General features: G+C 42.3%; 1 protein-coding gene and 1 non-coding gene across 4 annotated transcripts; one reads left to right on the top strand and one right to left on the bottom strand.

The window, feature by feature from the left end:
- The first annotated feature begins 201 nt into the window (after positions 1 to 201).
- On the top strand, positions 202 to 24,501 carry klc2 (kinesin light chain 2). Of its 3 annotated transcripts, XM_008121043.3 has the most exons (17): positions 242 to 343; positions 5,050 to 5,106; positions 9,183 to 9,424; positions 10,516 to 10,746; positions 12,186 to 12,258; positions 14,327 to 14,549; positions 15,370 to 15,457; positions 15,541 to 15,642; positions 18,049 to 18,222; positions 18,400 to 18,499; positions 19,115 to 19,164; positions 19,360 to 19,433; positions 20,199 to 20,307; positions 20,576 to 20,725; positions 21,201 to 21,325; positions 21,446 to 21,506; positions 24,209 to 24,501. In XM_008121043.3, exons 3-17 carry the CDS (start codon positions 9,185 to 9,187, stop codon positions 24,287 to 24,289), a joined length of 1,881 nt encoding a protein of 626 aa, XP_008119250.1. In that variant the 5' UTR covers positions 242 to 343; positions 5,050 to 5,106; positions 9,183 to 9,184; the 3' UTR covers positions 24,290 to 24,501. The 3 variants fall into 3 exon arrangements, with proteins under 3 accessions (XP_008119249.1, XP_008119250.1, XP_003227776.1); XM_008121042.2 differs by lacking the exon at positions 5,050 to 5,106 and having other exon boundaries at positions 202 to 343; XM_003227728.4 differs by lacking the exons at positions 242 to 343; positions 5,050 to 5,106 and adding an exon at positions 3,970 to 4,334.
- LOC134294436 (U2 spliceosomal RNA) lies at positions 16,627 to 16,820 on the bottom strand. Its single transcript, XR_010001345.1, has one exon. It is a non-coding gene; the product is annotated as a U2 spliceosomal RNA (small nuclear RNA).
- Positions 24,502 to 26,876: the final 2,375 nt, after the last annotated feature.

The raw sequence follows: 26,876 nt of genomic DNA, 5'->3' as shown, positions 1-26,876 counted from the left end.
CAGAACGTTGGATAAGTGAGACTCTACTGTATTATATATTATTATATAGTTATATTGACACTGGAGACATGGTGGAATGTTATCTGCCGCCTTGGATTGACAAACCTATTGAAATCCATAAGCAACAGCTAGCAAAAAAAAACTCGAGGGAGGTTTCTTGCCCTCCGACACTAAAGAAAGAGCCGGCGTCTCCTTTAAGGAGGTTGTTTTGGGGCGGGGCCGAGCGGCAGCCGGTGCCGCAGTGCCTGCTGGGAAGGCAGTGAGGCTGAGGGAGAAGCAGCCGCTGCGTCGGAAGGGGCTGCGGAGTCGGCGGCGGTGGTGGGCCGAGGAGCTGCGGGCTCAGGTAGGGCTCTGGTTCGGGCCCCGGAGGAGGAGAGAAGGGTCTCGCTTGGGTTGGAGGGAGTGAGGGGATTGGAGGAAGGGGAAAGGAGGCGCCTTCTGAGGGGAGTGAGGGGCCCTCGGGCTTCTGTGGGGATTTGGGCCTAGGCGGGAAGGCCTTTGTATAGGCCAACGGGACTAGGCCAGGCCTGGGCCAACTTGGGCCTTCCTTTTCTGTTTTGGACTCCAACTCCCAGCATTCCTCACAGCCTCAGGCCCTTTCCTTTTCCCCCTCAGCCGCTTAAGCGGCTGAGGGGGAAAAGGAAAGGGCCTGAGGCTGTGAGGAATGCTGGGAGTTGGAGTCCAAAACAGCTAAAAGGAAGGCCTAAGTTGGCCCAGGCCTGGACCAAATAGTCGACACATATCCAGAGGTTGCTGTGTTGGCAACACACAACAAATGAGCCCTAGTTATGGAGAGCAGGCCTGTATCAACTTGGGCTTTCCTTCCAAGTGTTTTGGACTTCACCTCCCAGCATTAGAAGCCACCCAGTCCAGCCCCATCAAACCCTCCTGACAGATGCCCATCGAGCCTCGCCTTCAAAATCTCCAGAAAAGGAGACTTTATCATTATAGTATGTCAGGAGCAACTTGAGTCACTTCTGGAGTGAGAGAATTGGCCGTCTGCAAGGATGTTGCCCAGGGGACATTGCCCGGATTTTTTTTTGATGTTTTTTACCATCCTTGTGGGAGGCTTCTCTCATGTCCCCGCATGGAGCTGGAGCTGATAGAGGGAGCTCATCCGCACTCTCCTGATTGAATCCTACAATTAGAAGGGACTCCCAAGGGCCATCCAGTACAATCCCTTTAGGACACTATCAAAGCCCTCCTGACAGATGCCCAGCCATGCTTAAATTGGCATCAAACCCTGACAGATGCCCATCCAGCCTCGGCTTCAAAATATCCAGAAAAGGAGACTTTATCATTATAATCAGAGATGATGATTGAATCCTAGAATTAGAAGGGACTCCCAAGGGCCGTCCAGTTCAGTGCCTTCAAGACACTATCAAAGCCCTCCTGACAGATGCCCAGCCATGCTTAAATTGGCATCAAACCCTCCTGACAGACACCCATCCAGCCTCGGCTTCAAAATATCCAGAAAAAGGAGACTTTATCATTATAATCAGAGATGATGATTGAATCCTAGAGTTAGAAGGGTCTCCCAAGGGCCGTCCAGTCCAGTCCCTTCAGGACACTATCAAAGCCCTCCTGACAGATGCCCAGCCATGCTTAAATTGGCATTAAACCCTCCTGACAGATGCCAATCCAGCATTCGCTTCAAAATATCCAGAAAAAGGAGACTTTATCATTATAATCAGAGATGATGATTGAATCCTAGAGTTAGAAGGGACTCCCAAGGGCCGTCCAGTCCAATCCCTTCAGGACACTATCAAAGCCTTCCTGACAGATGCCCAGCCATGCTTAAATTGGCATCAAACCCTCCTGACAGATGCCCATCCAGGCTCGGCTTCAAAATATCCAGAAAAGGAGACTTTATCATTATAATCAGAGATGATGATTGAATCCTAGAGTTAGAAGTGACTCCCAAGGGCCTTCCAGTCCAGTCCCTTCAGGACACTATCAAAGCCCTCTTGACAGATGTCCAGCCATGCTTAAATTGGCTGGACTATTTATAATAATAACAATAATAATACTTTATTTTTCTACCCAGCCACCATCTCCCGGCAGGGACTTGGGGCGGCTACACATGTCAGAAGCCCGAAATACAAAACAATAAAACAGTTAAAACACATTGCAATACAAAGACAGTAAAATCAGCAGTTATATAAAACAGTTACAGTAGAGTCTCACTAATCCAAGCTAAACGGGCCAGCAGAAGCTTGGATAAGCGAATATCTTGGATTATAAGGACTGATCAAGGAAAAGCCTATTAAACATCAAATTAGGTTATAATTTTACAGATTAAGCACCAAAACTTCATGTTATACAACAAATTTGACAGAAAAAGTAGTTCAATACGCAGTAATGCTATGTTGTAATTACTGTATTTACGAATTTAGCACCAAAATATCACGATATATTGGAAACATTGACTACAAAAATGGCTTGGATTATCCAGAGGCTTGGATAAGTGAGACTCTACTGTACCTTCAAAACAATACATTAAATCATAAAAATTCAGTTAACGTACAAATCAGCTAAAAATAAAATCAGTTAAAATAAAATAAAATGGACCACCAGGTTGGTGGAGGGGATGACATCTATTATTTATTACAGCATTTGTATCCCGCCCTTCTCATCCAAGAGGGGACTCAGGGCGGCTTACAATAAAAACACATACAATATATAAAAATAATAGAATACATTGCAATTCAATTAAAATTAATTATATTAGACATTCATAAAAATACACCTATAAATATGCAGATTGGACTAGTGTTCTTTGCGTTGATTCACTCATGAATCATAGAGAAAGCCATCTGATCCGATGCCCTTAGGACATCATCTAAGCCCTCCCAACAGACGGCCATCCAGCCTCAGTGTCAAAACCTCCAGAGAAAGAGACTCTGTCATCGTCATTATCAAAGACGATGATTGAATCCTAGCTTTAGAAGGGACCCCCAAGGGCCATCCAGTCTGATCCCTTTAGGACACCATCCAATCCTGCCTGAGAGATGCCCATCCGACGTCTACTTAAATAATCATAACAATAATAATAAACTTTTTATTATATTATAAATACCTTCCTGGAATGAGAATCCACCGGACTTTCAGGCAGACTGTATTTCACTAGAGTGTGATTTTAAGTCTTGTTTTAATTGGTTGGTTTTAATGTTTTTGTTTATTCATTGATGCATGTCTACACGCGGTATTGAATTGTTGCCTTTGTAAGGCTGCCTTGAGTCCCCTTCAGGGTTGAGAAAGGCGGAATACAAGCACGGTAAATAAATAAATACATGATAGAATCGTAGAGCTGGAAGGGAGCCCAAGGGCCATCCAATCCAACCCCATCATGGAAGACACCATCAAAGCCTTCCTGACAGATGGCCATTCAGCCTCTGTTTAAAAACCTGTCAAGAAAGAGACTCCACTAGACTCCCAGGCAGCATATTCCACTGTTGATCCTAGTGTTAAATTCTTCCTAGTGTTTAGGTGGAATATATTTAGGACATACAGATACACAACATATACAATTCCCATCACCATGAGGATTATTTTCTTTTACATATTAATCATTTTCAAGACAATCCTTATAGATTTAGATCCTGTATAACATTTGCATCCTATTTCTTTTGGCCTTGTAACTTTAAATCTCTTGCTCCATTGTCTCCAGAGTAGCAGAGAACAAGCTTGCCCCTTTTTCCTCAATGGGACATCCTTTCAGCTCTCAGTTTCCCTTTTCTCAACCTTCTCTTCCCCGAGCTAAGCATCCCCAACTTCCTAAACTTCTCCTCATCAGGATTCATTCTTTCCAGACTTTTGATCATTTTGGTTGGCCTTCTCTGGACTCCTTATCCTTCTTGAACAGATAGGGCCTTTTAGGCTCCCTCTTTACCCAGGATGCTCCCCAAGCAGAGAAAAGATTACCTTCCACTTTGAAGGGCTTCCCCCCCCCCTTCTTCACTTCACGACTCCGTCTCTGAAGGAACAGCATGGCACCCCTTTCCCCTCTTCATCTTTGCTCAGGCCTCACCTAGAATACTGTCCCCAGTGCCCATCACAAGACAGGGAGGAGATGATGAACCAGATGGAATGCATCCAGAGAAGGCTGACCAAAATGATCGAACGTTTGGAAGGCAAGCACTCTAAGGAATGGCTGAAAAGGGATGCTTATGATGGCTGAGAGCAGACATGATTTCCATGTTAAAATATTTGAACGGAGATCCCATTGAGGACAAGGAGAGGGCAAGCTGGTTTTCTGCTGCTTTAGGGACATAATGGAGGAATGAATTCAGGAAAAGAGATTCCACGTAAGGATTAGGAAGAACTTTTTGATGGTAAGAGCTGTTCAGCATGGGAGTCCGATTGAGTCTCCTTCTCTGGAGATTTCTAAGTTGAGGCTGGGTGGGCATCTGTTGAGAGGGCTTTGATCGTGTTTTCCTCCCCTGGGGTCTCTTCCAACTCTGTAGTGATCAAAAAGAAGCTTTCCCCCTAATACTGAAAAGATCAGAGCATAATGATTCCCACCCTCTTGATCGAAGGTTCTGACTGATTGTTTATTTTATTTATTGTTTATTTTAACTGAATTGTTTTGTCTTGCTTTAATAATGCACTTACTTTACTGTATTATGTTATTGTATGTTGTTTTGCACTCAAATTGGAAACTGCCCTGAGTCCCTTCGGGGAGATAGAGCTGTATATAAATAAATTATTATTATTATTATTATTATTATTATTATTATTATTATTGTATTATGACACAGCAAACAAGATAGATATGCTGGATTTCATATCACAAAAACACAAGTCGAACACTTCCCAAGTGTCTAGGACTGTGTGATGTATTTTCGGATGATTCGCGCAGATCCCAGTAGGGTGGCCTTTTGCAGTTGGCAGATTGTAATTTTTTATTATTATTATTATTATTATTATTATTATTATTATTATTATTATTATGTAGAGATGATTTTGGCACTTCAGCATGAGTGCTAAAATCTGGAATAAGTAGTGGAATCTCTACAAAATTAAAATAGAGGCAAAATGTTGTTACAGCCTTCAACACGATCCATGAGAAGAAGACGGATGTATCTTGTAAAACTTACGTGTCATGTAAGTAACTTGGATCCTCAGAGCAGAAAGATGGCTTGCTGTAGATTGAAGCAAAAAGAGACTGCAGTTTTCCTAGGGGCATAAATGGGAAGAGTGAATAGTGAGAAAAGAACTGGGAGAGCAGGACGATGCTGCAAATCAACCAGGGAGGAGTTCTGCAGAGCCACATAGAGCATCAGTAGGCTGAGAAAAAGTAGGGTTGGAAATCCCTAAAGCTTATAGACCTCAAGGCGATAAACCTGAAAATATGGGGATTTCGTGACACACTAAATTATGGGGAAAGACTTGGATCAAGAGGAGGCTTTCCCCGTCATTTAGGGTGTCACGAAACCCCCGTACTATCTGAAGGTTAAAGAGTACAGTTGACTCCTGAATAGCAAACGCTAAAGCTCCTGTTAAGCAAATGAGGATTAGAGGAATCCTTTCTCCCAACTTCCCAAAAGTACAGAGATGGAGAACGAATTTCAGATTATTTATATTATTTATTTATTTATATTTTTGACAAAGTCAAAAGTTATAGAAAGACAGTATGGATTTTCTAGAAGACATAAACATTTCCTTTTGCGTCGTATGTTTTACTTTGGAAATACTTCTCTTTGACTCTTTGACTAATACCTTATAGTTTGACCTGTGTCATTGCATGATGGAAGGAAGATGACACCCTTCTCTGCCTTCTTTTGTAATCTTCCATCAGAAACGTTGACAGCCCAGTTTTGTTCCAATGTCACGCAGGCTCCTTTTGGTTTCTGAAATCTTTGATACGAGTAGTCAAAGAAGACGCAAAAATGTCTACTTGTCAAAAGATTAATCGTTTGAATCCTTGTTACTATTAAATGTTTTTTTCTGGTTTTAATTTCTGTTTGTTGAGGATTTACGTTATGTATGTATTTTATTTTGTGTTATCGTCATTACCTGGACATGGCTCCACGTTAGCCGCCCCGAGTCCCTTCGGGGAGATGGAGGCGGGATATAAAAATGAAGTTGTTATTATTATTCTTAGTGGGTGTTGAAAAAACATTGGGTGGTAAGGGATGGGGAAAAAAAACACTGCAAAGCACTTTCTGCTTTTCAGTTAGATACTCAAAAGCTTCCCCTGCCTTCCACATTATATGATCAGTAGCTGCTAATGTGTTCATTTTTAAACTTTATGGGTTGTTTGTAAACCCCAGCTTTAGGAGGATTGGAAAAACTGTGTGCAAATGGGTATGGTTCTCATTGTAATGCCCTTTGGGAAAGGCATTGCTTTCTCCGTTCCTAGGAAAGAAAGGAGTTGTCACATCGCAAAGTCGGTGTTTGTAGAATGGGATTCTGATTACAGGCAGCAATGCCACATATGCGGCTTTGACGGTCTGGGTGGATATTATGGGTGAGAAGAGAGAGTGGGCATGTGGTTTTGTGAAGATTGCCCTCTTTTCGCTGCTGCGGCTGATCCTGCGGCTCAGGCGCTTGGACTCGCCGGGCACCAGCTCCGTTGTGCCGCATTGCGTCTCTATTGTCCAGGCCTGAAGCAGCCGCCTGCCGGGGAGAGCAGCAAACTGCATGGCCTGCTAGGCTTGAAAAGGGGGGAAAGTTATTTCCTCTGACCCTCCCCTGAATTTCCCAAACATTGGGGGGCTCCAAGCAGCACTACCTCAACACCATTTGACCTGGTTCTAGATGCTGTGGGTGCTGATTCAGTGGCAACTCATGGAATGAAAGAATCCTAGAGTTGAAAGAGACCCCAAGGGCCATCCAGTCCAACCCCATTCTGCCAGGCAGGAACACAATCAAAGCCCTCCTGACAGATGGCCATCCAGCCTCTGTTGATAAATCTCCAAAATATGAGACTCTATTATTGTATGACACAGCAAACAAGATAGATATGCTGGATTTCGTTTCACAGAATCACAACTCGAACACTTCCCAAGTGTCTAGGACTGTGTGATGTATTTTCGGATGATGTGCGCAGATCCCAGTAGGGTGGCCTTTTGCAGTTGGCAGATCGTAATTTTGTCAATGTCTATTGTTTCCAAATGCCCATCACCACTGGGACCACCTGCACTGGTTTCTGCCAGAGTCTTTGAAGTTCAATCTTGAGGTCCTGATAGCGGCTGAGTTTTTCCTGTTGTTTTTTGTCAATGCAACTGTCACCTGGGATGGCAACATCAATGATCCAAACCTTTTTCTTTTCCACAACTGTGATGTCTGGTGTGTTGTTGTTGTTATTATTATTATTATTATTATTATTATTATTATAAACACAACAAGGTGAGTCCACAGCAGACACCCTGCTGGCTTTGTTGTATTGGATCACACGTTGGACACTTCCCAAGTGTCTAGGACTGTGTGATGTATCCGCAAATAATGCTTGCAGATCCCTGTAAGGTGGCCTTCTGCTACTATTATTATTAGAGCAGAGTCTCACTTATCCAACACTCACTTATCCAACGTTCTGGATTATCCAACGCATTTTTGTAGTCAATGTTTTCAATATATCATGATATTTTGTTGCTCAGTTCATAAATATAGTAATTACTACATAGCATTACTGCGTATTGAATTACTTTTTCTGTTAAATTTATTGTATAACATGATGTTTTGGTGCTTAATTTGTAAAATCATAAACTAATTTGATGTTTAATAGGCTTTTCCTTAATCCCTCCTTATACATATTCGCTTATCCAACGTTTTGCCGGCCCGTTTATGTTGGATAAGTGCGACTTTACTGTATTATTATAGAGTCTCATTTTTTAGAGATTTATCAACAGAGGCTGGATGGCCATCTGTTAGGAAGGCTTTGATTGTGTTCCTGCCTGGCAGAATGGGGTTGGATGGATGGCCCTTATTATTATTATTATTGAGGAGCCCCGTGGTGATGTGTGTTAAAGCACTGAGCTACTGAACTTGCAGACCGAAAGGTCCCAGGTTCAAATCCCGGAAGCGGAGTGAGCGCTTTCATGCTGTTGCTCCAGCTTCTGCCAACCTAGCAGTTCGAAAACATGCCAATGTGACTAGATCAATAGGTACCGCTCTGGCAGGAAGGTAAGGGCGCTCCATGCAGTCATGCCGGCCACATGACCTTGGAGGTGTCTACAGACAACGCCGGCTCTTCAGCTTAGAATTGGAGATGAGCACCAACCCCCAGAGTCAGATATGACTGGACTGTGTGATGTATCGGCGAATAATCGTGCAGATCCCAGTAAGGTGGCCGCCTCCTTCTTCTTCTTATTATTATTATTTGACAAACAACATTAGTACACAACAAGCAAGATATATTATGCTGGCTTTTGTATTCAATCACATGTCAGACACTTTCCAAGTGTCTAGGACTGTGTGATGTATCCGCGAATAATGTATGCACACAATCAAAGCACTCCCAACAGATGACCCTGCTTAAAAACCTCCAAAGAAGGAGACTCCCCCAGATGCTCAGGATATTTCACTGTGCAACAACTCTTACCGTCAGGAAGTTTTTCTTAATGTTGAAGTGGATTCTCTCTTCATATAATTTGAATCCACTGTGTCCTAGTCTCTCAAGCAGCAGAAAACAAGTTTTCCCTCTCCTCAAAGGGACCTCCTTTCAAATATTTGAACATAAGGATCCTAGAGTTGGAAGCGACCCCAAAGGCTATCCAGTCCAACTATATTCTCTCATGCAGAAAGACACAAAGCACTCACAACAGATGGCCATCTAACCTTTACTTAAAAATTCCTTCACCTCTGTGTTGTAATACTTGAGATTATGAATATGAACTTGGGTATCTCGTATAACAGGTTTGGGGCTCAGCTGTTCTTCAGTCAAGTATTCAACGTGGCATGGGTTGTTCAAATATGCACGCCAACTAGGAACATCAATCCTGCATTTTACAATAGGGATTCCTGCCTAAGGTAGCTCGTCACAATTCTTCGCAGCTTCAAAGCCTGGCTGCTTCCTGCCTGGGGGGAATCCTGTGTTGGGAGGTGTTAATTGGCCCTGATTGATTTGTGTCTGGAATTCCTCTGTTTACTTAATGGTGCTCTTTATTTACTGTCCTGATTTTAGAGTTTTTTAAATACTGGCTTGGGCCTCACCTTGCTTCTTTCTCTTCCTATCAAAGCAATGACGACCATGCTGTACCCACGCGAGGAGAAGATGAGCCAGGACGAGATAGTGCTAGGCACCAAGGCCGTGGTGCAGGGCTTGGAAACGTTACGCACGGAGCACCACTCGCTGCTGGCTGCGCTGCTTGACACCGTCAACCGCATGGAGCAACAGCATGAAAGCAGCGCTGCCCAGGAGAAGGCCAGTCTCTTGCGGAAGTCTCTGGAAGCCATCGAACTGGGGCTCGGGGAGGCTCAGGTAATATCCTTGAAGCCCAAAGATCAGCCTGATGCCTGTTTTGATTCTACAGGGAGATGCTGGAAACAAAACCTGCTGCTTAATGCATATGGGGCAGGTTTGAGCTTTGCTTCTAAACTCTAGGAACTAAAAGTAACACCTTAATTAATCTATTAGGATCAGTGGAGGGTTGCTATGTCCTCTTACTTTTCTGAAATATGTAGGTGACTTACTCGGTTTACACTTCTATCCGATTTTGGGCTTTGGAAAGCAAGTCAGTGCCAGAACCATTTAAATGTGATATAAATGTAAATTTATATAAATATAAATGCTGTAAATAATAATAATAATAATAATAATAATAATAATAATAATATAGTCCTCCAAAGGAAATATATCCAACAACAGACGAGCCCCTATCCTACTTCTCCACATAATGTACCTTTTTCCATTGTTGAACTCAAAGGAGATGCCCTAAGTTGGAGGCCCCTCGCCCCATAACATGCTATGTTAATAATATAATATGTATTATGCATATATAGCATACATATATGCTAACAGTGAACTCTGGCATGGACTAGTCCATGAGGTCACGAAAAGTCAGAGACGACTAAACGACTGAGCAGCAGCATATATAGCATATTGTATGTCATATACAATATGCTATACAATGATATATAACAATATAATATATTGTATATATAAAATAATATTATAATGTAATACAATATAATACTAATAATAATACAATATATAATATTAATTATATATTATATATTACATGTAATATTACTAATAATATTACTGTATAGTGGTATAGTACAATATAGTAATATATAATGCTAATATTGTGCTGTGCTAATAATGTAATATATTGTATATATATTCATATAATTGTGTGTACATATAATTTGTAAGCCGCACTGAGTCGCCTTCAGAGTGAGAAGGATGGGATATAAATGTAGTAAATAAATAAAAATAAATAATTGGAACTAAATGCTGCCAGTGGCTGTGAGAGTCTCATATTTCCAAGCTGTGGATGTGTTCAAGGACTTCAGTTGCTGAGTTCCAAAGACACTGACTACTTTTGTATTCATTGCCCCTTGTTCCAGGTGATCATTGCCCTGTCCAGCCACCTGGGCGCAGTGGAATCGGAGAAACAGAAGCTGCGAGCGCAAGTGCGGCGCCTGGTGCAGGAGAACCAGTGGCTGCGGGATGAACTGGCCAATACCCAGCAGAAGCTGCAGTGCAGCGAGCAGGCCGTGGCCCAACTCGAGGAGGAGAAAAAACACCTGGAATTTATGAACCAGATCAAAAAATTCGACGACGACGTTTCCCCATCTGTAGGTGCCTTCTCAACTTTTCACATTTTTCCTTATTCTCTGTTCGTAGGAATAAGTACTCCATGTGGTCGTTTACAATCCTAATAAATCTATTCAAGCCGCAATTTGGCTTGAATCATGGTTTGGAATCTATTTTGTGATTTCTAGAACCAGACTTGTATCATCAGAATCTTGAATCAAGGTTTGGAGTCTATTTTGTGATTTCTAGAACCAGACTTGTATCACCAGAATCTTGAAACACAGTTTCGAGTCTGATCTCTGAGTTCTTGAATTTGGCTTGTATCACCATAGGTTGGGATATAAATAAAGATTTATTATTATTATTATTTTGCTGACACAAAAGCACAGTATGACACAGCAAACGAGATGTATATGCTGGATTTCGTATCACAAAATCACAAGTCAAACTCTTCCCAATAATAATAATAATAATAATAATAATAATAAGTTATTTTTATGCTTTAAATGTTTTTATTGTTATTATGTTGTATTACTTTGATTTTAATGTGTTTATCTGGTTGAATATGCTGTTTTTATATGAACTTTATTTTTGATCATTATTTGTTCTTTGGGCTTGGCCCCGTGTTAGTCGGCCCGAGTATCTGTGGGTAGATGGAGGTGGGATATTATTTATTTATTTATTTATTTATTTATTAGCGACATTTATATCCCGCCCTTCTCACCTCGAAGGGGACTCAGGGCAGTTGCAAGTATATATACATACAATATATTGTATTATACCACTATATTGCAATATTATCAGTAATATTGCATGTAATATAAATATACAATTATAATAGTGAATAATAATTATAATTATTATTGTATTACATCATAATACTAATATTACATGTATATACAATATAATAGTATAGTATAATATTATTATATATTATTATATCGTTAAATAAAATAGAAAAATAGATAGAAAAATAAAGTAATAATAATAATAATAATGGGATATAAATAAAGCTTTATTATTATTATTATTTTATTATTTATTTCTGTCACAGTACTGCAGTAGGAAAGCCAACTCTCTTTGAGCTTATCAGTGTTACTTGACCTGGCAGTGATTTCCATAACTCTAAGCAATACGTCTGTGAGATGTTGTAATTAGAGTGGGATTTTGGGGAATCTGGATTCTAGTCCTCATTGAGGCATGGAGCTCACTACTTGTCATTGGACACCAATCACAAGATTGTTACCAGGATAAAATTGACAGGAATGGCATTCTGCCTCGAGACCTTTGTAGGAAGGCAGGATATAAATGGAAGCCATAAATAAATAAATAAATAAATAGGCAGCGGTGAGCATACTGGAACCGCCAAACTCAGATTGAGTCTACGTCTGGGTGGTTAGAGCGAAAGTGGGCTTTCTTTTGGTCTCTTGTCCCTATGCAATTGTGAGGTTCCAGCCCTAGATGTTGTCTTTCTGCCCAGGATGAGAAGAGTGGGGATACATCCAAGGACACCTTAGATGACCTTTTCCCCAGTGATGATGACCAGGGACAAGGTGAGCAGTGCCCAGTTCCCTGGAGCCGAGCTGGTTTCTGTCAGCCTTTGTGACCTTCCCTTCTCTTGCAACATGTCTTTAGCCCATATTCACTTCCTTTTGATGAATATTTCATCACATAATAGTTGCATTTTTTGGCCTTTTTTTACCCCAATAAAATGATGAAAAAAAAATCTGCCTTTGATTCTATGATTCCTGAATTTTTGGAAAAAAATACAGTATATACTCGAGTATAAGCCGACCCAAATATAAGCCAAGGCACTTAATTTTACCACAAAAAAACTGGGAAAACATTGACTCCAGTATAAGCCGAGAGTGCTAAATTTCAGAAATAAAAATAGATAACAATAAAATTAAGGCACCCCGGTGGCAAAGTGGGTTAAAGCACTGAGCTGTTGAACTTGCAGACCGAAAGGTCCCAGGTTCTAACCCCTGTTAGCTCCAGCTTCTGCCAACCTAGCAGTTCGAAAACATGCCAATGTGAGTAGATCACAGGAAGGTAAGGGCGCTCCATGCAGTCATGCCGTCCACATGACCTTGGAGGTGTCTACGGACAACGCCGGCTCTTCGGCTTAGAAATGGAGATGAGCACCAACCTCCAGAGTCAGACATGACTGGACTTAACGTCAGGGGAAATCTTTACCTTTTTTAACCTACCAATAAAATTACATTAATTGAGGCATCAGTAGGTTAAATATTTTTGAATATGTACATAAAGCTCTAATTTAAGATAAGACTGTCCAACTCTGATCAAATCATTATTCTCATCTATTTCAGTGTAAATGTGCTTATGTATCCTTTTAATAATAGAGTAAAATAATACATGTAATAATAATAACAATAATAAATTCCAGAAAATAATACATGTAATAATAAATAAAATAATAAATGCAATAATAATAATAAGATCAGAGTGAAATAATAAATGTATTAATAATACAGTAGAATCTCACTTATCCAACACTCGCTTATACAACATTCTGGATTATTCAACACATTTTTGTAGTCAATGTTTTCAATATATCATGATATTTTGGTGCTAAATTCGTAAATAAAGTAATTACTACATAGCATTACTGTGTATTGAACTACTATTTCTGTCAAATTTGTTGTATAACATGCTGTTTTGGTGCTTAATTTGTAAAATCATAACCTAATTTAATGTTTAATAGGCTTTTCCTTAATCTCTCCTTATTATCCAACATATTCACTTATCCAACGTTCTGCCGGCCCGTTTACGTTGGATAAGCAAGACTCTATTGTAATAATAAAAGTAGAGTAAAATAAATGTAATACTAGCAACAATAATAGAGAAAAATAATAAATGTAACAATACCAATAATAATAGAGATAAATAATAAATGTACCATATATTCTCTAGTATAAGCAGACCCAAATATAAGCCAACCCGGACCCTCACCAGAGTATAAGCCGAGAGGGGCTTTTTCAGTTTCAAAAAAAGGGCTGGAAAACTAGGCTTATACTCGAGTATATACAGTAATTGGCATACCTCTGAGACAAGAGGAGGAGGGATGATCCAGCCTCAACCAGACAGCTCCGTGTTTGTATTGTCGAAGGCTTTCATGGCCGGAATCACTGGGTCGCTGTGAGTTTTCCGGGCTGCGTGGCCATGTTTCAGAAGCCTTCCCTCCTGACGTTTTGCCCACATCTATGGCAGGCTTCTGGAACAGCCCAGAAAACTCACAGCAACCCAACTCCATTTCTGTTTGTTTATTTTTCAAACTGCCTGGCCTTCAGATTAAAAACATCCGCCCCAAATGGCTCTGCGACTATTATGCGAAGAACACAAAAATGCTAATTTTGCTCCCAAAAATGGGGGTGAGACTATTACGAGTTGATGACTATTATGCGATGAAATACGGGTGACATCTTTTCAAAATTAGTGCTGTAAGGAAATAGCACATTAGACAGAGAAAGAACTTAAATGGTTGTATTTGTATCACATTTCACAAGTGTCTGTATGGGGTTTCAGGGACACATGTTGGGCAGTAGGGGCTCTGCTTCCAAGCTGATGATGATGATGATGATTGTGTCAAACTCTCTGCAGGGCAGGCGCACAGCAGTGGGGACGCGGCGGCCCAGCATGGCGGCTACGAGATCCCGGCCCGCCTGCGGACGCTTCACAACCTGGTGATCCAGTACGCCTCACAAGGGCGCTATGAGGTGGCCGTGCCGCTCTGTAAGCAAGCGCTGGAGGATTTGGAGAAAACCTCAGGCCATGACCACCCGGATGTGGCGACCATGCTGAATATTCTTGCGCTGGTGTACAGGTGTGGGACTTGGCTGCCTTGGGGAAGTATTTGGGTTTTGGTTCTGGTAGTATTTTGGATATTTAGAATGAAGCAGCCCAGTGTAGGTGGTATTGCTTGCTTCGTGTGGCTAAGGTAAAGGTTTCCCCTGACGTTAAGTCCAGTCGTGACCGACTCTGGGGGTTGGTGCTCATCTCCATTTCTAAGCCGAAGAGCCAGCGTTGTCCATAGACACCTCCAAGGTCATGTGGCCGGCATGACTGCATGGAGCGCCATTACCTTCCCGCCGGAGCGGTACCTATTGATCTACTCACATGTTTCCGAACTGCTAGGTTGGCAGGAGCTGGGGCTAACAGCGGGCGCTCATTCCACTCCCGGGATTTGAACCTGGGACCTTTTGGTCCGTAAGTTCAGCAGCTCAGCGCTTTAACGCACTATGCCACCATGTGGCTACAGAGGGAGAAATGGGAGAAATGTATACCATTTCCTTTTACTGTGCATTGTGGAGCCCCCAGTGGCGTAGTGGGTTAAAGCCTTGTGACTTGAAGGTTGGGTTGCTGACCTGAAGGCTGCCAGGTTCGAATCCAACCCGGGGAGAGCGCGGATGAGCTCCCTCTATCAGCTCCAGCTCCATGTGGGGACATGAGCCTCCCATAGGGATGGTAAAAACATCAAAACATCCGGGTGTTACCTGGGCAACGTCCTTGCAGACGGCCAATTCTCTCACACCAGAAACGACTTGCTGTTTCTCAAGTTGCTTCTGTCATGAAAAAAACCCCAAAAACTGTGCATTGTAAGTGCGGCGGAGAATGTCACTTTTCCTCCTCTTCCTCCTCTCTAGGGACCAAAATAAATACAAGGAGGCAGCCCACCTTCTCAACGATGCCTTGGCCATCCGGGAGAAAACACTGGGGAAAGATCACCCAGCTGTAAGTGTGGTGGGTTTTGGGTTTCCTGTGCTGATTAATATAACAAACCTTGAATTGCCCAACGTTTCCCTTTTCATCCTTAGGTGGCTGCTACTCTCAACAACCTGGCCGTTTTGTATGGCAAAAGGGGCAAATACAAGGAAGCAGAGCCCCTGTGCAAGAGAGCTCTGGAGATCCGGGAAAAGGTACTTGTTGGGTTTTTTCCCATTCACCCTTTCCATCTGAGAAATTTTTACATATAGGTAAAGGTAAAGGTTTTCCCCTGCAGTCATGCAGGTTTTCCCCTGCAGCCGCTCCCGGAGTTTGAACCTGGAACCTTTCGGTCTGCAAGTTCAGGAGCTCAGTGCTTTAACACACTTCGCCACCGGGGTTCCAATATAGTACTATATAATAATATTGTACTATGCTAGTAATATAATCTATTGTCTATATCAGGGGTCCCCAAACTAAGGCCCGGGGGCCGGATACGGCCCTCCAAGGTCATTTACCTAGCCCCCGCCCTCAGTTTTAGACTTAGGCTCGCCCAAAGTCTGAAATAACTTGAAGGCACACAACAACAACAATCCTACTTAACTTGACTATCTCATTGGGCAGAAGTAGGCCCACACTTCCCATTGAAGTCCTGATAGGTTTATATTGGTTAAAATTGTTTTTATTTTTAAATATTGTATTGTTCTTTCATTTACTAATATTGTGCTATGGTAATAATATAATATATTGTGTATATATATATAATATTGATAATAATATTATAATGTAATACAATATAATATTTATTTATTTATTACAGTACAGGGGACTCAGCGCGGCTAATAATAATAATAATAATGCAATGTAATAATATTGTATAATATAATAATATTAATGATATATTATATATTAAATGTAATCTTACTAATAATAATATAATATAGTGGTATAGTACAATATAGTAATATATAATGTTAATATTGTGCTATGCTAACAATATAATATATTGTATGTACATACAACTTGTAAGCTGTTCTGAGTCTCCTGCAGGGTGAGAAAGGGTGGAGTATAAATGTAGCAAATAAATAAATAAATAATTGTTGTTGGGTGTTTTTTTGCACTACAAATAAGACATGTGCAGTGTGCATAGAAATTTGTTCGGTTTTTTTCCCCAAATGATATTTCAGCCCCTCAACAATCTGAGGGACCATGAACCGGCCCTCCACTTTAAAAGTTTGAGGACCCCTGGTCTATATATATAATATGGATCATAGTGTTATAATGTAATACAATATAATACTAATAATAATACAATATAATAATATTAATTATATGTTACATATTACATGTAATATTACTACACTTGATCTTAGCCAAAAGGCCGAGAAGCAATATGTAATACAGTAGACTCTCACTTATCCAACGTTCTGGATTATCCAATGCATTTTTGTAGTCAATGTTTTCAATATATCATGATATTTTGGTGCTAAATTCGTCAATACAGTAATTACTACATAGCATTACTGCGTATTGAAGTACTTTTTCTGTAAAATTTGTTGTATTACATGATGTTCTGGTGCTTAATTTGTAAAATCATAACTTAATTTGATGTTTAATAGGCTTTTCCTTAATCTCTCCTTATTATCCAACATATTCACTTATCCAACGTTCTGTTGGCCCGTTTACGTTGGATAAGTGAGACTCTACTGTATTACTAATATTACAGTATAGTGGTATAGTAATATGTAATGATAATATTTTGCTATGCTAATAACATATATTGTCTATAAATATAATATTGATAATAATATAATGTAATACAAGATAATACAATATAATAATATTAATTATGTATTCTATATTACATGTAATATTACTAATAATATTACAGTATAGTGGTATAGTACAATATAGTAATATATACAGTAGAGTCTCACTTATCCAGCATTTGCTTATCCAACATTCTGGATTATCCAATGCAGTTTGCCTTTTAGTAGACAATGTTTTCAATACATTGCTATGTTTTGGTGCTAAATTCGTAAATACAGTAGTTACTACATAGCGTTACTGTCAAATTTGTTGTAAAACATGACGTTTTGGTGCTTAATTTGTAAAATCATGATGTAATTTGATGTTTAATAGGCTTTCCTTAATCCCTCCTTATTATCCAACATATTCGCTCATCCAACGTTCTGCTGGCCCGTTTATGTTGGATAAGTGAGACTCTACTGTAATACTAATATTGTGCTATGCTAATAATATAATATATTGTATATACATATAATATTGATATTGTTATAATGTAATACAATATAATACTATTAATACAGTAATATAATAATATTAGTTATATATTATATACTACATGTAATATTAGTAATAATATTACAGTACAGTGGTATAGTACAATATAGTAATATGTAATGCTAATATTGTCCCGTGCTAATAATATAATATATCGTGTGTGTGCATATAACTTGTAAGCCACTCTTGAGTCTCCTTTGGGGTGAGAAGAGCGGGATATAAATGATGTAAATAATAAATAAATAAATAAATAAATAACATGGCATTTTTCTTAGAATCAACAGGACTGATTTCTTTTTCTTCCAAACCTCCCCCAGGTACTCGGGAAGTACCACCCGGACGTAGCCAAGCAGTTGAACAACTTGGCCCTCCTGTGCCAGAACCAAGGCAAGTATGAGGAGGTCCAGTACTATTACCGGCGCGCCCTCGAGATCTACGAGTCACGCCTTGGGCCCGACGATCCCAACGTGGCCAAGACCAAAAACAACCTGGTGAGAGGCTTGTGGAGGGGGCTCCAGATTGTCGTAGGCAGTGGCTTAAGCATACAGGGAATGGGAGGGAGATTCAAAAGGGATCTTTCAGAAGCTGGGGATAAAAATGCCTTGGATGAATGAGCAACTCATTATTATTTGGGCACCTTCCTCTTCCTTCTGAATGTATTCTCGCAGGCATCCTGCTACCTCAAGCAAGGCAAATACAAGGATGCAGAGGCGCTCTACAAGGAAATCCTGACCCGAGCGCATGAGAGAGAATTTGGGTCTGTCAATGGTGAGTGTGGAAGTCTGTGATAAAAGGGTGAGGTGAATGAATTGGCTTTGTCCATATGTTATTTACAAGATGCCACACAATCTCCTGTGCCATCAGTTTGGGGCACCTCTCCCCAGTAACATGCTATGCATACATACGTATATAACAATTATATATCCGATTATATATAAAAATAAAATATAATGTATTTACATATAATATTGATAATATTATAATGTAATACAATATTATACTAATATAATAATATTAATTATATAGTACATGTAATATTACTAATAATATTACATTATAGTGATGTAGTACAATATAGTAATATATAATGTTAATATCTTAAATTAGAGATTGATGTAAATATTCAAAAACATTTAACCTACTGATGCCTCAATTAATGTAATTTTATTGGTATCTATTTTTATTTTGGGAATTTCCCACCCTCTGCTTATACTGGAGTCAATGTTTTCCCAGTTTTTTTTGTGGTAAAATTAGGTGCCTCGGCTTATATTCGGGTCGGCTTATACTCGAGTATATACGGTAATTACATGCAACTTAAGAGGGTTTACTTTCAACTTTTTGCTTCATCCACACTTGGTCTTTTCTGCTCTGTCTTCTCTGCAGGAGACAACAAGCCCATCTGGATGCATGCCGAGGAGCGGGAGGAGAGCAAGGTAACTCTGCCTTTTGGAAGGAGAACGGAGCCAGGACTGGACCAGAATCCCAAACAATCCTTTTTTAAAAATAAGGGGACTTAAAGTATGTGGTAGGGGCCACGAAAGCGGGATTCAACGAGAAGCTGTATATGTGGTCTTTGGGGCTGCACTGTGCCCACCCTGCTGTACCAGTTCACACATGTTTCTTCTCAGGATAAGCGCAGGGAGAAGGACAGCGCTCCTTACGGGGAGTATGGCAGCTGGTACAAAGCCTGCAAAGTGGACAGGTGAGTCCTGCCTGCTTCCTTTGAGCGTGTCAGTAATTCTGTGGGTTATTCCTTCTGCTTAAGCTCAGAAACCCCATCCTTTTCTTTTCATGGGCTGAACACTGGAAACAAATTAATAACGCACAAACACAAAATTTAAAAGGTGGCACGGAATAAAAAACGGGACAGAAGGGGACGTGTCATTGAAATAGTGAAGCTCTAAATACTTTTATCGTAAGGGCTTCTGCTTAAGAGATCAAAAAGACACAAAGATGGCATACCTCCTATATTTATTTATTTATTTGCAGTATTTATATTCTGCCCTTTTTGCCCTGAAGGGGACTCAGGGCGGATCACATTGTACATATAAAATGGAAAAAATTCAATGCCATATAACATAGAACAGAGACAGACGCAGAGGCAATTTAAACCTTCTCCAGCTTCCTGAGGGTATGCTTGATTCCGGCCACAGGGGGAGCAGCTGCTTCATCATCCACTGTGACGGCAACTTCCTCATTCCAACGGCAACTGGGTGATTTTTATGGTGTCGTAAATTAGCCTCCCCACATATAAATGGTACCTAAATTTCCTACTTGATAGATGCAACTACCTTTCGGGTTGCTTAGGTCAACAACGAGCAGGGGCTATTTTTTATTTTAATTGTCGGGTGCTCACCTCGACACGGGCTGGCCTCAAACTCATGACCTCTTGGTCAGAGTGATTTATTGCAGTGGGCTGCTAACCAGCCGGCCCCATCGCTCTTTACATTTTTCCTTCATTCCATAGCCCTACGGTCAACACAACGCTAAAAAGCCTGGGGGCTCTCTATCGGCGCCAAGGCAAGCTAGAGGCTGCAGAGACACTGGAAGAATGTGCCCAGAAAACCCGCAAACAGGTAAATGTTGTCGATTGCTTTCATGGCCGGAATCACTGGGTTGCGGTGAGTTTTCCGGGCCGTTTGGCCATATTCCAGAAGCATTCTCTCCTGATGTTTCGCCCACACCTATGACAGGCATCCTCAGGGGTTGTGAGGTCTGTTGGAAACTAGGCAAATGGGGTTTATATGAAAAGCAAACAGCAACCCAGCTGAATGGTGTATCATAGTTCCTGGTCCCTATTCCCTGCTGCCTGGGATCGCAACCTGTGGCTCTTCGTCCCATTAGGGCATGGATGCCATCAACCAGAGCAAAGTAGTGGAACTCCTGAAGGATGGCAACCGTTCGGAGCACTGGCAGAACCGAGAGGGAGTTTCCAGCACCAACAAATGCGAAAATGGGAACGAAGCTGAGGACGGAACGGCCGAATGGTCTGGGGTGAGAACCGACAAAGCGTGAAACAGCCAGGCCCATTAGACAGCTAGTGTGTTATGTTTGTAAAATACTTGTACTCAGTGATGTCCATAAGCATACTTCTATATTGAATTCCGAACAGCAACAGACATGCATCCATCTCCACTGAGGTCCAGACGCATACGTCTGCTTTCATTGAAGAGCAAACATATTCATACACCTCCACTGAGGTCTGATCCCAAAGGGAATACAAAATAGAGTCCTGAGTCTGAACATGCTCAGTACAATCACACGTCTATAGTCCCACACTAAAGGGGCACAGTCAAGCTGGCAAATCAACACACACATAGAATACAGGTTAGCAAATATATATATTGACAAATAAAAACTTGGGAGGTTGCTATTTCCAAGTCAGTTTTGACGCAAACCCCAAAGTGCTGTGATATATAAACATTCCCCAGCATGTTTCATGCTTTCTTCCTCTCCCGAATCCTTCCAGATGGGCTCTGGGGCCCTGCAGCGCAGCAGCTCCTTTGGGAAACTACGCGATGCTCTGCGGCGGAGCAGTGAGATGCTGGTGAAAAAGCTGCAAGGGAGCAGCCCTCAGGAACCCAGGAATTTGGGGTGAGGATCCCAACCAATTGCTGTGACATCCCACAAGAATAATCTATGTTCTCCTCCCAAGCAAGTCTCTTTCCTCTCTTCGTAGACTCTAACATCTGACACTTTTGGGTCTTCCCACAGGATGAAGCGGGCCAGCTCTCTCAACTTTTTGAACAAGAGCGTAGAAGAGGAGTCAAGCCAGGTAGGCACAGATTATAGAATTGTCCTGTGTACATTTTCTCAGCAACAGGAAGGGGCCTTCTCCCTCCCTCCCTTGGTGCTGCTGCTATCTTTCCTCATGCTTTCTACTGTGGTTAGTAGTCAGCCGCAATAATAATAATAATAATAATAATAATAATAATAATAATAATAATAATTAATTATAGTAAGAAAATCGCACAGACAGACTACAAACAGAGGCACAACTGTGTGGCCCAAATGATTCATTGGAACTTATGCCTCAAGTACCACCTTCCAGCAGCAAAGAACTGGTGGGATCACAAACCTGCAAAAGTATTGGAAAATGAACATGCAAAGATACTATGGGACTTCCGAATCCAGACTGACAAAGTTCTGGAACACAACACACCAGACATCACAGTTGTGGAGAAGAAAAAGGTTTGGATCATTGATGTCGCCATCCCAGGTGACAGTCGCATTGACGAAAAACAACAGGAAAAACTCAGCCGCTATCAGGAGCTCAAGATTGAACTTCAAAGACTCTGGCAGAAATCAGTGCAGGTGGTCCCGGTGGTGATGGGCACACTGGGTGCCGTCCCAAAAGATCTCAGCTGGCATTTGGAAACAATAAACATTGACGAAATTACGATCTGCCAACTGCAAAAGGCCACCCTGCTGGGATCTGCACGCATCATCCGAAAATACATCACACAGTCCTAGACACTTGGGAAGTGTTCGACTTGTGATTTTGTGATATGAAATCCAGCATATCTATCTTGTTTGCCGTGTCATAATAAAATAATAATAATAATAATAATAATAATAATAATAATAATAATAATAATAATAATAATAATAAGTTTATTTATACCCCAGCTCCATCTCCCCCAAAGGGGACTCGGGGCGGCTTACAGATAATACCAGATAAAAGCAATAACAATAAATGACTACTGATTGAGAGGTCATGGGTTCAAAGCCAGCCTGGGTCGGATTGAGCTCCCAACTGTTAATAGCCTAGCTCGCTGTTGACCTAAGCAACTTGAAAGGCAGTTGTATCTGTCGACTAGGAAATTTAAGTACCGCTTTATGCGGGGAGGCTAATTTAACTAATTTATGACACCATCAAAACGTCCAAGAGCGTGCAGAAGAATGAGGAAGTACTCCATCAAGGACTCGATGTCACAAGTAGATGGTGAAACATCTTCATGAGCAAACCTTCATGAAGCCGGAAGCTGGAAAATATTAAATTGCCTCTGTGTCTGTCTATATATGTACTCTGTCTAATAATAACATTGAATGTTTGCCATGTATCTGCCATGAGTCCCTTTCGAGGTGAGAAAGAAGGCAGAATATAAATACTGTAAATAAATAAATAAGCTGAGCTGCTGAACTTGCGGACCAAAAGGTGCCAGGTTCAAATCCTGGGAGTGGAATGAGCGCCCGCTGTTAGCCCCAGCTCCTGCCAACCTAGCAGTTCGAAAACATGCAAATGTGAGTAGATCATTAGGTACCGCTCCAGCGGGAAGGTAACGGCGCTCCATGCAGTCATGCCGGCCACATGACCTTGGAGGTGTCTATGGCCAACCCCAGCTCTTTGGCTTAGAAACGGAGATGAGCACCAACCCCCACAGTCGGTGAAACCTTTACCTTTACCTACTGTATATACTCGAGTATAAGCCTAGTATTTCAGCCCTCTTTTTAAGACTGAAAAAGCCTCCCTTGGCTTATACTTGGGTGAGGATCCTGGTTGGCTTATATTTGGGTCAGCTTATACTCAAGAATATATGGTACATTTATTATTTTTCTCTATTATTATTGGTATTCCATTTATTATTTTTCTCTATTATTGTCGCTTTGGGACGAGATACAGGGTTTTTTCAGTAGTGGCTCCCCGCCTATGGAACACCCTCCCCATTGAAGTCAGGCAGGCTCCCTCCCTCCTATCTTTCCATAGGAAGGTTAAAACTTGGTTATGGGGCCAGGCTTTTGAATAATAATTGGCAGCGTTAATTATTATCATGTACACTGGAACTCAATCGACAGACCCAGTTTTTTGAACTGAACACGCCTACCTGTATTTTATAATGTGTTTTATGAATACTGATGTAAGTTAATAATAATTTTTAACTGATTTATATTGCACTGTATAATTTTTATATATGCGTTTTATTGTAAGCCGCCCTGAGTTCCCTGTTGGGTGAGAAGGGTGGGATATAAATATTGTAATAAATAAATAAATACAATATTTATATCCCATTTATTTTACATTTATTTTACTCTATTTTTATTATTATTATTAATACATTTATTGTTTCACTCTGATCTTATTACTATTATTATTGCATGTATTATTTTACTCTATTTTTATTACATGTATTATTTTCCTGTATTTATTATTATTATTACATGTATTATTTTACTCTATTATTATTAAAAAGGATACATAAGCACATTTACATTGAAGAAGATGAGAATAATGATTTGATCAGAGTTGGACAGTCTTATCTTAAATTTGAGCTTGATGTAAATATTCAAAAGCATTTAATCTACTGATGCCTCAATTAATGTAATTTTATTGGGATCTATTTTTATTTCTGAAATTTACCACCCTCGGCTTATACTGGAGTCAATGTTTTCCCAGTTTGTTTGTGGTAAAATGAGGTGCCTCGGCTTATATTCGGATTGGCTTATACTCGAGTATTGTCCTCCCTCTCGTCCCAACAGGTTTCCAGCAGCCTGTCCGACAGCCGGGGCCTTAGCGCGAGTAATGTCGACCTCTCCCGGCGCAGTTCTCTGCTGGCATGAGGAGGGACGGCCCGGCCCGCAGCTTGGCGTGTGCCCACCTGGGCCCCACTGGACCGGTCGACCACCTGCCTTCTCTGTGCTGCTGCTCCACCGGTGAATGCTTGCCCCTGCGAGGCACCCGAAGAGCCACTCACCACCCCAAAGTCACGAGGCTGCGCTGCCCCAACTTGCCCGGTGCCGCGGGACCGTCTGCCCTCTCTCCCGTGCACGCATCCACGGTTGCCATATCGCTACCAGAGGAGAGAGAGCAATCCTGTCCCCATCAAGGCCCAGGACATTGGAACACAGCACTACAGTCTTCATATCGGTGTATTCATGGTCACGCTTGCTTGGAATTCAGAGTTGGAAAATCTGGTTATATCAAAAAGAACTATAGCTCCTCAGCATCCTGTTGTCATGTGAACCTTTGCTTTCCCATTTTCCTGTCTCGGTACGCTTTCCCGTTCGTCTTTTTTGGCCTCAGGGAGTTGCTGTCCTGTTCAGACTTTCTCGCTGCTACGTGTATGTCCCTGTGCTACCATGTCCATGCTCATATTCCTTATTTCCTCTGATCCCTTTGTTGGTTTGGTAGCCTTTCCACATTTGCACCGGTACTTGTTTTGCTCATTTTGTCATTTGCACATCCCCGTCTTAGTGGGACTTAGGAACTAGAACTGGAAGTCTTTCTGCATTGATCTCTGGTATTGATGCTGGGTCATGAGTGTGAGCAAAGGTACAAAGATTGCAAGAGGTGCAATCTTTGCCGTCTTTCTTTCCTCTGAAAAATACCATTGTTGCGGGGAAAATGGTCAGGATACTTCACTAGCCAATGCACTTGTGTGTCTTGTGTTGCTCTTTACGGGTCAAGATACAGTAGAGTCTCGGTTATCCGACATAAACGGGCGGGCAGAATGTCCGATCAGTGAAACTGTTGGATAATAGGGAGGGTGGCAGAAGAAGGAGCCTCTTCCCTGTTGCTGGATAAGAGCCGCCTCCTCCTCCTTGTTGGCAGAGGAGGAGGAAGCCTCTGTTGCCACTGCTCCTTTGCTTCCCGCTGGCTGGCTCACTCACTGGGCCAGGTCCTGGCAGCAACGGCAGTCCTAGGACCCAGCCCAATGAGTGAGTGAGTGAGCAAGCGAGGGGGGGAGGCCCTCCCTTCTTCACTCACTCACTCACCAGGCCAGGTCCCGGCCCGGTCCCGGCCTGGTAAGTGAGTGAATGGGCAAGGGCGGGAGGCCCTCACCAGGCCAGGTCCTGGAAGCAATGGCAGTACAGGACCCAGCCCAGTGAGTGAGCAAGTGAGGGCGGAGGCCCTCCCACCCTCACTCACTCACCGGCCCAGGTCTCAGCCCAGTGAGTTAGTGAATGAGCAAGGGCGGGAGGCCCTTATTCACTTACTCACCAGGCCAGGTCCCGGCAGCAATGGCAGTCCCAGGACCCAGCCCTGTGAGTGAGTGAGTGAGCAAGCGAGGGCGGGAGGCCCTCCCTTCTTCACTCGCTTACTCACTCACCAGGTCAGGTCCCGGCCCGGTGAGTGAGTGAATGAGCAAGGGCGGGAGGCCCTCACCAGGCCAGGTCCTGGTAGCAATGGCAGTACAGGATCCAGTCCAGTGAGTGAGCAAGTGAGGACCAGAGGCCCTCCCACCCTCACTCGCTCACTCACTCACTGGGCCAGGTCCCAGCAGTGAAGGCAGTCCCAGAACCAGCCCAGTGAGTGAATGAGTGAGCAAGGGCGGGAGGTCCTCACTCACTCACCAGGCCAGATCCCGGCAGCAACGGCAATACAGGACCCAGTCCGGTGAGTGAGTGAATGAGTGAGCCAGCGAGTGAGTGCAGGAGGCCCTACCTCACTCACCAAGACTAGTCCCAGCAGTGGCGGCAGAACGAGGACCTGGCCTGGTGAGTGAGCCAGCAAGCAAGGGAAAACGGGAAAGGTGGCTTATGCTGCCGGGAGGAGCGGGGTAGGGATCTGGGATCTGGAGGAGGCGGGAAGGGGAGGCCAGGCTCCTGCTTCTGCCACCATTGCCACCCTCCCTCCCTCGCTCACACAGAACCAAGACCCGGCTGGCCCGGGAGGGCGGGTGAGTAAGTGAGCGAGGGCGGGTCATACGGTGTGTTGGATGAGCGGAAGTCGGATAAGCGGGATTCTACTGTAATGGATTCTTTGGCATTGTTAGAACCTTATTAACTTGAAATGGGGCACAGAGAGGCTCAAGGAGAATGAGGGCGAGGGTTATCTTGACGTCGGAAGTGAAGATCCCTTTTCCCCGGCTGGGGAAGGTCCCCTTCAGCCCTTCTGCCTCTTGTCTGCTTCCACCGAAGGCACTTCCGTTTTGAAAACATACTTTGTCTTACTGTATCTGGAGGGAGAAGATCCTCATCCCATCCATGACGAATGGGCAGGGCCCAGGCCAACTGGCATTGCCGATCTGTGTGACGCGGTTGAGCAGTCGAGGCAGCTTCCGCGGGATGGGATGAGAGGAAGGGGCACACCTTGCTCTGCATTCAGTTATGTTGCTGTAGAAATAAATACATAAATAAATAAACAAAAGGAAAACCTGATCCGTTTATTTTCCTATCTCTGTGTTGTACCGACTTGGCTCCGTAC

Source organism: Anolis carolinensis, unplaced genomic scaffold, assembly GCF_035594765.1.
Source record: "Anolis carolinensis isolate JA03-04 unplaced genomic scaffold, rAnoCar3.1.pri scaffold_14, whole genome shotgun sequence".
Lineage (NCBI taxonomy): Eukaryota > Metazoa > Chordata > Lepidosauria > Squamata > Dactyloidae > Anolis > Anolis carolinensis.
Note: the sequence above shows the minus strand (reverse complement) of the source record. Positions and strands in the feature narration are given on the sequence as shown.